This window comes from Habropoda laboriosa, unplaced genomic scaffold, assembly GCF_001263275.1.
Source record: "Habropoda laboriosa isolate 0110345459 unplaced genomic scaffold, ASM126327v1 scaffold156, whole genome shotgun sequence".
NCBI classification, from domain to species: Eukaryota; Metazoa; Arthropoda; class Insecta; order Hymenoptera; family Apidae; genus Habropoda; species Habropoda laboriosa.
Window position 1 is genome coordinate 905,381 of NW_017100300.1, and position 11,247 is coordinate 916,627.

General features: G+C 43.6%; 4 protein-coding genes across 4 annotated transcripts; 1 reads left to right on the forward strand and 3 right to left on the reverse strand.

Annotated features, from left to right (window-relative positions):
• The first annotated feature begins 2,848 nt into the window (after positions 1-2,848).
• LOC108573955 (beclin-1-like protein) lies at positions 2,849-5,008 on the forward strand. The gene is made up of 6 exons (XM_017936448.1): positions 2,849-3,036; positions 3,353-3,513; positions 3,574-3,986; positions 4,057-4,545; positions 4,645-4,825; positions 4,966-5,008. The coding sequence occupies exons 1-5, from the start codon at positions 2,925-2,927 to the stop codon at positions 4,760-4,762; spliced, it is 1,293 nt and encodes a 430-aa protein (XP_017791937.1). The 5' UTR covers positions 2,849-2,924; the 3' UTR covers positions 4,763-4,825; positions 4,966-5,008.
• LOC108573956 (uridine diphosphate glucose pyrophosphatase-like) lies at positions 4,910-6,114 on the reverse strand. Its single transcript, XM_017936449.1, has 3 exons — positions 5,612-6,114; positions 5,287-5,360; positions 4,910-5,097 (listed from the first exon to the last, which is right to left on the reverse strand). Exons 1-3 carry the CDS (start codon positions 6,052-6,054, stop codon positions 4,940-4,942), a joined length of 675 nt encoding a protein of 224 aa, XP_017791938.1. The 5' UTR covers positions 6,055-6,114; the 3' UTR covers positions 4,910-4,939.
• Positions 6,115-6,356: 242 nt separating this feature from the next.
• Positions 6,357-9,386, reverse strand: LOC108573952. The gene has a single exon (XM_017936444.1). It carries the CDS (start codon positions 9,384-9,386, stop codon positions 6,357-6,359), a length of 3,030 nt encoding a protein of 1,009 aa, XP_017791933.1.
• Positions 9,387-9,625: 239 nt separating this feature from the next.
• LOC108573953 lies at positions 9,626-10,351 on the reverse strand. The gene has a single exon (XM_017936446.1). It carries the CDS (start codon positions 10,349-10,351, stop codon positions 9,626-9,628), a length of 726 nt encoding a protein of 241 aa, XP_017791935.1.
• Positions 10,352-11,247: the final 896 nt, after the last annotated feature.

Genomic DNA, 11,247 nt, shown 5'->3' on the forward strand with positions numbered 1-11,247 from the left:
GGACATGCGTCGTCGCGAAGGAGGCGAGCGGAGCGGAAGAGAAGCTCCGCTTTGGTCGCGTAAAAAGACAGAGACCGTGGCGCTCCGCCCCAGGTACACGAGCAACATGGCCGCTGAGGGACGGATTGGCGGAGGCCAGCCACGATGCCAACGTCGTCGTGACGCCCGCGCTTCACTCACCTCGCCTCAAACTCAGCGGTCTTCGCTCCCATCGGCCCCTACGGCACTCCTCCGCTTGAAACGGTCGCCGCCCACCCTGCCCTGCTCTCCCCCCACCTCTACTCACTCTCCCTCCCCTTTTATTTCACGCTTCACCTCTCCCTCTCGCGCTCTCTCTCTCTCTCTCTCTTTCCCCCACTTGCCTTCTCGCAACGTGTCTGTCTGTCTTTCTCTCGCAACGATCTCCTTCGTTCGTCAGCACCCTCTCCAGTCACCCACGCGAAACACACGGCGCTCAAACACAAACGATAAACGCATACGCACGTACGAAGTTTGATCGCACGGTGCAAGCTCACCGATGAACACGGGTAATCGCGTTGGAAGCCTCGGGACAAGGTTGCAAACTGTCCGCCAAGGACGTTTGCTTAAAGGTTTTTACAGGAACGTCGGTTCCCTCTTTCAGAAGGAGGCTTCTGAAGATATCCGGGAATGATAACGGGAACCGCGAATGGGGCGCTCCCTCTCATTATCTTGTACGTTAAGGGAAGAGAGTTGGTTTCAGGGAAGCGTTTTACAAAGTGACGATCGCCGGTGAATTTCAGACGGGGCAATACTTTCGAACTGGTTTCCCTCGAGCCTTCGCGCACGATACAAATGATAATTGGCCCTGGGGTAATTATCAACGTCGAGGAATGGATCTGGGAAGTATCGGATGCGAATACTCGTTTCTCTGTGGTAGATAGTTGTAATTGCGTTTTCTTGTAATTGGTTAACCGTTTGGTTTTAATCGCGCCGCAGTATGGCGTCGACTTTGAACGCACCACGCGCGCACGCCGATGCAAATTCGCAACGAATTATATATCGATGTGTACATTTATTCGAACGTATTACGTAACTTCATTACGTTACACCATACCGCGCGTTCACGTGTGATGCGCCGGTGTGGTTGTAACGAAACTCAACGATGTGTGCGTTGATGCATGGTAAATATGCATCGACACTTGCATAGTAATGCAAGACTAACGAGAAACATATTTGGATACGTCGTTGTTATATAGATAGAGGGATTTTTCAGACTAACCTGTGAAATTTGAACTTCGTCGATAATTCAACTATTCTACGTGTAACTGTTTCGATACATAGTGTGCCTTATGGCCAGATGTAGTACATAAGGTTACAGGTGCCTGTGTAACCTTAAATTGCCTATTATGCGGTTCGTCCGAAGGCAGCCACAGAAATTAACGTAACCGAAATGATTGACACAGCTGAGTCAGCGATTCGTCGCGCCACTCAAGCTATCACGATGGAAGAGGGAACTAACGAAATACTTGCATAATAATTCATTGTATCCACTAGACGAACAGGCAACACACAGAGGTCGCGGCTGTTATTAGAGAAGCGGCAACGGTTTCCTAAAGCTACGCGAAAGTTTACTGTAATTGCGTCTGGGAAACGCCGATTGTTACGGCGTAAGTTAATGGGCTGTGATGATAAATGTCCGCGAAACTTAAGTTATATCGCAAGCACGACCAGCGTAGTCGAGAAGCTACCTGTTGATTCCTACCTGCTTCCTGATATTTATGCGTGTATACAGGGAAATATTACGCGGAATGTCTGGCGAGACGATAACATAACTTTGAGCGCATTAATGTCGCCGCACGCGTTCTCGCCACGAGAAACATCGTGCAAACGTATAATTTTCGCGATCAAATGGCAAACTGATTGAGCGAACATACCTCGCCGGAAATCGAGACCTCGGGTTATGATATATGGCGGTTGGAAATCTTTCCCCCGTTGATTCAGCCTGTGGTCTGAAAATACGAGGCAATGTATCATGATAAGACGTCGTATTTAAAAAATGATACAAGACAGATGGTTAATTTAATTACTTATTGCAATACTCGTGCAGTCCAGATTGAATTATGATTTATGACGCGGTAACGTTGCAAAAACCGAACGAAATTTTATTTGAGCGCGGGACGAACACACGAACTGCGAATAAAATATCGCCACTACTGCTGTTAGAGGGCAGCACCTATCGAGAAGACGTTTGGAGCCATCTGTAGGCTTTATTACGAACTAAATTAGAATTCAAATTTTTTTTTCCTTTTCTTTTATTAAAGTATAATATAAAATTTGAGTTACTTTTCTTATTATGCAACACAAGTAATAAGAATACTTTAATTTAGTTATATGACTTGAATTTTTTTAATTAAAGCATTACTGTCTTTTGGTACGGCCGGTAGATGACGAAGAGGTCTATTTCCGATAACTTGGAACTTTTAACGTACTGTTAGATATGTTGGCAAACCTGATTCCTCAAATTTTTAACACAGAATATTTTTCTCGTAATAATTAAATTTCTTCCGTTATTTGATAAAATTGATTTCTGCAGTATCTTTTAATATTTCAACGCTACGACTCAGGTTTATTTTTTTCATTACTGAAACGTAATTTATTACGACGTTTATACGTGATACATTTGTTAATCAACTAAGCTCTAGTTTGTAGTATATTCTTTTTATTTATTTTACTGGTTTTTATTTACGGTAGTTTTATATACTTTTTGATGCAAATTTCGGTGTAGAAACTGTATCCTACGAATGAAACAGAAAATGTACGTGATCGTCAACGCTTTCTCGCGGTGTATAATAGAAGTACAATCAGCTGACCCTGTCTTCCGAGCGTTAAATGCGTATTTATAAATAACGTGGCGTACAAGTTCGTCGCGAGCTTGTGTTACTCTTCAGTAACTAAACGTCAAAATGGTAGATATAAAAAGTAACGTGAGTTTTGCGTGCCAGCGATGTCTACAACCTCTCAGACTGGATACTAGTTTTTATCATCTCGGGGAACACACGTTAGCAGAACTTTCACGTAGGTAATTTCTATTTCGAACTATATGATTTTGTAAGAAATCTTGTTCTTCATTTTACTTCTCCGATACTAAGATAACATCGTTTACCCTGAACTTACTCCATGATATACAATCGTCGCACTTCTCTTGTTCGTTGTGTTAACATAATGCGCTTTGTATTTACACCACTCGATCATTTTCAGCGAACTGTTTTTACCTTAAGAATTGTTTTATATATTTTTCTAGTTGTTTACACGAATGTCACATTGATAGAATGTAATCTATTAATATAAGTTTTATCTAACAAATGACAACATAAGTCACTGTTTATAATAGTTCCTATCCAACAACAAGTGGTGGGAGAGATAGAGCCACAAAGTGGAAGCATAGAACATTTAGTACCTCCATTTAAATTAACCGAATCTGCAAATGGAACTAATGGATTCATGTTGGTTGGGGATTCTGGGGAAACAGAAAGTCTCAGTCACCATTTGAAGGTATTTCAAGCCTTTCTGACTCAACCACAGAGAAATATAAATATAATTTATTTGTTTAAGGTACGGGCAACATTATTTGATATTCTTAGTAGTAGTAGCTCTGCTGATCACCCACTCTGTGATGAATGTACGGATAGTCTTTTATTGTTAATGGATCAGCAATTGAGACTGACTGAAGAAGAATGGTCAGATTACAATGAATATTTAAAAAAGTTAGAAATAGAGCAGCAACAACAGGGTCATGAAGATGTAGAAATGGAAACTCTGACAAAGGAACTGCAAGATGTGAAGTCAGAAGAGAAAAGAATGATAAGAGAGTTGGAAGCATTAAGGAAAGAAGAAATTGCAACTAGAAATGCCATAGTTGAACAAGAGAGGGAAAGGGAAAAGTTGCAATGTGCAGAAGAAAGATATTGGAAAGAACACTCAAAGCATAAAAGAGATCTTATATTGGCAGAAGATGAGTACCGTAGGTAATAAAGACATGTTGCATTAGATGCATTCTTTATACTTCCTTTTCATTAACATTGACAATTTGTTTAGTCTGGAGTGCCAGTTAGCATATGCAGCTTCACAGCTAGAGAGACTGAAGAAAACAAATGTTTTTAATGCTACATTTCATATTTGGCACTCAGGACATTTCGGAACTATAAATTCCTTCCGATTAGGCAGATTGCCGAGTGCGCCGGTAGATTGGAGCGAAATAAATGCCGCATGGGGACAGACCACCTTACTGTTAACAGCTCTTGCTAGGAAAATGAATCTCACGTTCAAACGTTTTCGATTAGTGCCATTTGGTAATCATAGTTACATTGAAGCTTTAGACCAACATAGAGAACTTCCTTTGTATGGAAGTGGAGGATTTAAATTTTTATGGGACACAAAGTTTGATGCAGCAATGGTAGCATTTCTAGACTGTTTGCAACAGTTTAAAGAACAGGTGGAAAAAGGAGACAGTGGGTTCTGTCTACCGTATAGAATGGATCGGGGAAAAATAGAAGATTCCGCAACCGGCAACTCTTATTCAATCAAGTACTATTATTCATACGAACCACGAGTGCTTTTTTAATCAAAGTTATCCGAAGTATTCGTTCTACATATTTCATATTTATTCCGTGTCTTCTGTTTTAGAATACAATTTAATTCGGAGGAACAATGGACCAAGGCATTGAAATTTCTGTTGACCAATTTAAAATGGGGTTTAGCATGGGTTAGTTCCCAGTTCACAAAAGGCGAGGCTGAGCATTAACTTGTTGTTAGTTTATGCAAATTCATCCAGTCTTAATCATACATCTCTTTTACATTCACTTATGTACATACATGTTATTTGTAAATAAACTCAGTTAAAGGATAATCCTTTTATTTAGAATTTGATAATACTTATTTTGTACAATTTGCATAACTTTGAAAGTTGTTTAATTTGATGTTAACAACAATGTTCATGTTTGTTAGCTAGAAACCAGGATACACCGTACAGTAAACTTGGGGGACTTTGAACTTCCTCAGAACTGATGTATAGTTTTGCTTCTGGGATGCTTAATTCCACCACTTCAATTAGTTCCCCTTCAGATGCAGCACCCCCTCCTTTAATTTGACGAATGTCTCACATTTAAATACAAGAAACATGGAAATTTTTGCAAAAATATATTATTAAACACCATAAATTTATTTATCATTCGTATCATCAACATTAACGATCATGTACAGAATACAATCTTTACGTGTACAAAAGTATTAAAAAAAAAAAGAAGCTATATTTATATTTAAGCTTACCTGGATGTATATGCATCTCGTCTGTAACTTCCGCGTAGTAGAGCGTATGCTTGCAGACAGAAGTGGAAATATATCTAAAATCAACCCACAAGAAAATAAATAACCAAACGTGACAAAAATATTTATTTTTCTTTGAAAGTGACAGTTTACACAGGGACAGAGTTGCAAAAAATTTTACGAAACATACGCGCGCGCAGACAACACTATGACGTATCTCACTTGTCGTTTCAGACAGTACCACAAAACAAAACATTCAACATTTTTTCACAACTTACATAAGAAGATTTTAGCATTTATATAAACTATTATTCTGCCATTGACACACCTGAAAGTAATCACATATTTAAAGGCCTCCGTAGGTGCTTCGTAACCACATTCTTCTCTGACCTCGTCCCTCGCGATCTCGACAAGTGGTTTATCCTTATCCACAATACCGGCGCAAAGTTCTAATGTCAAACCCAACGACGGCGGATATCGATTAAGGTCCACTGGGCCGTGTTGCTCCGGTAGGAATGTGTAAAAGAACGCCGGACGAAATTGTCGGACGAACACAAGCTTCTTCCGACTGGTGTTGAATATAATTATACTCACACCGTCGTGTGCCCTCACCACGTCCCAGTCTTTAGGTTCGCCATCTTGTTGGTAACGTATCTGAACAGGTCTGATCCACGGGGAGTCTTGCGGACATTCTGTTATGCATAGCTCTTTCACATCGAGTATCCTTTTTCGTATATTCTCATTTTGCTTTTCCTGTGCCTTGACATCCATTTGTCACACGTTACGGAAACTGATCTTCTCGGCTTGACTCAACTGTTTAACTCCGGTCGGTAACGTTTCGACGATCATGCGCATCGAATACCTGCAGATGCCGCGCTCGACGCCAAACTGAAACGCGCAGTCTCAAACCGCGTTCCGTTCGAGAATCGTGTAAATCGTTCCGTTATCAAAGTATAAATAAATCTGTTTGATATCCTCAACGTTTCTCAGAAATATCCATCAATCTCGTGAATTGGAATACAATTGTGACTACAATCTTGCAGCTCGTCGTTTATCGTTCAAGGTACATACTTTTATTTTCGAACCGAAGTCTTCGATGCTTTTCTTAACCTTTTGTCCCTCCTACCACGTCTACTCTTTTTCTTAAGTTCCTCCGCTTTGTACGCGTCTATAATCTCTTGTTGTCGAACTTGCGTATCAACGTGAATCACGTCAGGTTTCTTGCGAATCCTGCTAACCGCCGCGGGAGGAGAGAATTCGATCTCCATATCGGACGCCGTCGAGCTAGACGCAACAGAAGCGTCATCTTTGTTCTTCACGATTTTAAATTGCAGTGGTTTCATTGGCTCGGCGAGTCGAGCGTCGGTAGACGTCTCCTGTCTAATGGGATACATCGTCACATAATAAGTGCCGTCCTTTCTATGAATATGCAAAGTTGGCGGAGCTTCTACTCCTTCCTCTTCTCCTTCCATCTTCAATTGCTTCTGCATACCCTGGTAACTCATAGCCCTTCCCGTTCGTCTCGAAGCTGGGCTCTTTTGCCGCGAAGGCGCCGATCGTGCGCGTTCAGTCGCCATTCTTCCTCTTCCACCAACTCTTCCACCGCGATCAACTCCTGTTCTTCCTCCTCTTGCACCAGTTCCTTTTCCAGCTCTTCCACGATCGCCATCTCTTCCTCTTCCACGCTCATAATCTCTCTCATCCTCCTCGGCAAAAGAATTCTCCTTCGCGTCTTGCAGCATTTCGTACAGATAACGACCGATAGCGCCCGGTTTCCAACCAATCCGCGGTTTCAAATTTCCCGCCGTGTTCACGGTGTTCCATAACCAGCCCATATTAGCCGGCACCCGAAGATTCACATCGATGCACTCTCTATGACCATAATTAATCCCTGGATAAAAGTCACCGACGAAGTACACGTATTTCATTACGCGTCTGCTGACCGGCACTTCAGGCTGCAAAGCAGGGCTACGATCGCCGTCAGGACCAAAATCTTTTCCTTTTTCTTTATTGTCGAATGTCTTTCTTTGTTGACTCCTTGGATTACTAGACCGATAACCAGGGCTACCACGGAGATTCCCACGTCGTTTCGAACTTCCGCCTCTCGACGTTTTCGGCGATTTACGTCGACCTTTCGTCGTAGCAGATTTTTTCACACCGGCTCGCGGTTTCGAGGAGATCTGAGAGGCAGTCTGGTGCACGGCCTCGCTATCAGGCGGCTTTCTTCGTCTCGATTTGCATTTCGGCTCACCGCAAGGACCCATCTCCGCCTCCGTCACCGCTAACGAAGTAGCGTCCAACTCTTTCTTATCCGTCTTCTCGTCCTTCTTCTCCTCCTTCTTCCTATGTTTCGTAGACACGAGCGCGGAACCGGCCTCGGGTAGAACGGGTATAGCTTCACGCACGATTCCTAACCGCGGCGGCACAGTCACTCCGCGGGGAAGATCAGGCGCGTATGGAGAGAGCGGAGGACGAGTCTCGTCGAGTTTCCCTATTTGCATGCTGCAAGGGGCGGTGCAAGTAGGAGCTCGAGGACTTCCAGGTTTCCTCCTTTTGCTCTCCTCTTCAGCTTCCACGTCCACGTAATCTCTGTCCAAATCTCTGCCAAAATAAGGACTCTCCGATGGGTCCATCAAACCCAAACCCTCCAGTCCTGGCACTTTTCCGATCGAATCGACGAATTCCTGAGCATCCTTGAACGCTCGTATCAAACAATCGATCCCCATACAAGGACTTTTCATGCATTTAGCACCGCCTCGCGGAGACTTGGAGTCCTTACCAGGACAAGCACAGCCAGGCTTCGCTCCAGTTGACGTCACTCGCGGCGTACACGCATCAAAGATGGGTATCACGTCTCCTTCTCTAGACCCGGACTTCCGATGCGGAACCGGAACTGGACTACCGGAACAACTGCAGCTGGACATTCCTTCCTCCCCGCCGCCGCCGCCCTCCAGTCGACGTTCCCGGTTATTTTTATCCCCGTACCAGGTGTAGTCTGCGCCGGTGTCGTAATCGGTCCACCTGTATCCACTGTTGGATACGCTGGACAGGTAAATTTGCTCTATGTCCCCGCCACCTCTCAGTCTGGCGGGTTTCACGCACGGAGAATCTTCCTTCAGCGTGTTCAACGCCGAGAGGACATTGTTCACGCAATAGGTATTGGCCAACGTGTCCTCCGCGTGTTTGTCCTCTCGCGGGGATAGGATATTGGGATTTCTCAGTTTCACGCAGCAAGGACGAGTACAGCCGGAACGACATTCCATAGGATGCTTCGATCGATCCGCGGGCAAACAGCTGCAGGTTCTCTCGTTCGGATAAGCCGTGTACACCAGCTCTCTGTACTTCGGGTCGTTGAGTTTTTCGGCTGTGGTCAGGGTCTTGAAAGCTGGATCTTCCATTGAGATTCGCGGAGGAGAATCTGGTCGTTTCAGTAATGGTTTACTCGAAGTAGCTTCGTCCTTCGAGTCTTTTCTATCGTTGTTTGTGCTGTCCGAGGGAATGTGAGGACAGAGGAACTTCCGGAGCGGTGAATCTTCTAGCATGAAGGATTTTCCTTGCAGAGAGAAATTCTTGACGATCGAGCTTCCGTAACAGGATAATCTTAGAATTACAGTCACGTTACCGGTCATTTTACCGTCAGAATTAGTCAGATCAAAGGTGTCTTTCACTGTGCAAGGTGTGGATGCTTGATTTTGCGCCTTGATCACGTGTTTACACATGCAAGCAGGCAACGTGATCTTCGTTCTACCTAGAATTCCAGGATTTTTATCAGAGCAACTTGAAGTTTTGTCGTATAATTCTAGACACAGAGGAGACCATCTTATGGCTCTGATCAGGCAGCTAGGTGTTTTAGCGAACAGACAAGATTTCCCAAATTTCGAATCGGTCGAATTTTCAGTCTGTTCGTCGTCTTGACCATCAACTTCCTTGTTTGGAGGAACGTTTATCTGGTAAACCGGTAAATCGGTGAATCTCACACAGACGATTAAATCTTCTTCACTCACGTTCGTTATATCGTGATTTAAATTGACTCGATCGACGAACACTTCGAGTATATAAAGCTGCTCTCCCTTCGATCTCGAGGTCCTCTTTTTCAGAGCCATTTTCCGTTCTGTTCTGTTTGCTATTCACTGCACGGGAATTTAGAAGAGAATCGTGAACTCACGGGGTCTACCCGAAACGCGCCATTAATTTTGTGGTCGTTTTACGGCCAATAAATGTGCGAACCTAACCGCGCCGGCGTTTCCAATCAGTTAATTTTCAGCCTAGTGTACAGTTACCATAGTGACCTGCACCGACAGAATTCAGTCCATAGAATTCCTATACCGGGTGATTTTCTTCGTCACCTCCTACTCTTTCTTCCTTTCCGCCTTTTCGTCTGCGACAATCTCTCTTTCTCTTTGTCCTTCAACTCGTCCATCGTCGTTCTATCCGGATAATCAGCGATATCCTTAACATCCGGACGATAACTAGGCGGTACCAATCGTCTAACGCAGAATTCTCTTTCTCTGTCGTCGTTTCGAAACGTGAAGAACTTAGGATGCAGCTCGTAGTGGGTCATGATCGATCTACCGTAACACAACAGTCTCATTTCCATCTCCAACGTTCCCGAAGGGTTCTCGCCGGGGTCCAACAAGTTGAAGCTACCTTTTACCATAAATGGTTTCGGCAGATTCGCGGGGTCGTTTTGAGCCATGGCCACTTGGTCGCACAGACAGCCGGGCAACGTGATCTCGGTTTCAGCGATGGGATACGTGTCCCCCAGACGAAACACGCCGACCTTTATCATTGTCGATTGTAACTCCCTTACGAGCTCCTTCGGTTGCTTCACGAACAGGCAACTCCTGCCTATCATGAAGTGAAAGGTGCCGTCTTCGCCGGGGGGCGGCGGTTTCAGCGAGTAGAAATCCTCCCGCGTGATCTCGAACACAGGGAAGTCGAGGAACTTGATCTTCACCGCGACCGGGAACTCGCCGATGTCTTTGATCTTGTTTCGCGTCAACGTCAGCTTGTGGACCAGCATTTCGACCATGTAGATCTGCTCGTCGCGGCCGCCGAAGCAGGACATCGCGGGGATTCGGCGGTTTTAAAGGAGGTCAGGTAAGAGAAGGTGAATTAATTGCGTATTTCGACACAGGGAATTTTTCGAGGTTGAGAACTGGAGTGACAGATTAAACGCGTGACAATTGAATCTCGAGCATCGTGCGAGATAAATTGATTTTTTTTTTAAGGATGATTCTGAAGGAAATATGGAAGATGAGAGGATTTTTAGTATTCAGGTTAGACATATTAGGTTGTCCATAAATTCGCGTTGAAGGCGAAAAATATTTTAATGAAAATCCAAGGAAATGCTATCTAATTCTAAAGAAAAATGGGAAAAAATTGTGGAACGAGAAGGCACTTACGTTTCTTTTTTTTTTTTTATCAAATTTAAAGATCTAATTTATAAAATTCGACAGGAACTTATGGGACGACCTAATACTTAATCAACTTAGGTCATGAAATTAATCTCGTCGGTGTAAAACACGAAAGTTTGTTTTCACATTTACGAGAGATGTAACTTTCCTTCATTTGAATACGAGATCGACATAGATCATAGACCGACGTGCATTTTCAAGCGTTCGTTCTCTGTTTCGCGAGATGCTCGGTGCATCATCCTCGCATTTGAATGCAAGACTGACATTTGCCTTTCGTGAATTTTCTACTCGTTCCAATCTAATTCAAGACTTATTTACGACATCGAACACTGGCAAGATACAAAAGTCAATTTCACGTCGAAAGGGTTGATTTCAGAGCATTTGTTAATCACGCATTTTTTATTCCTCTCACCGATAGCTACGGGCCTCCAAAGTCTCAGACTCTTTTCTCTCAGAATTCCGCATTTATGCGTATTTCTGCACGTATTCTCAGCCTCGTCGATTTAACACTTGCACATTTCGCAACGATTTTCTCAAAGAGGAATCT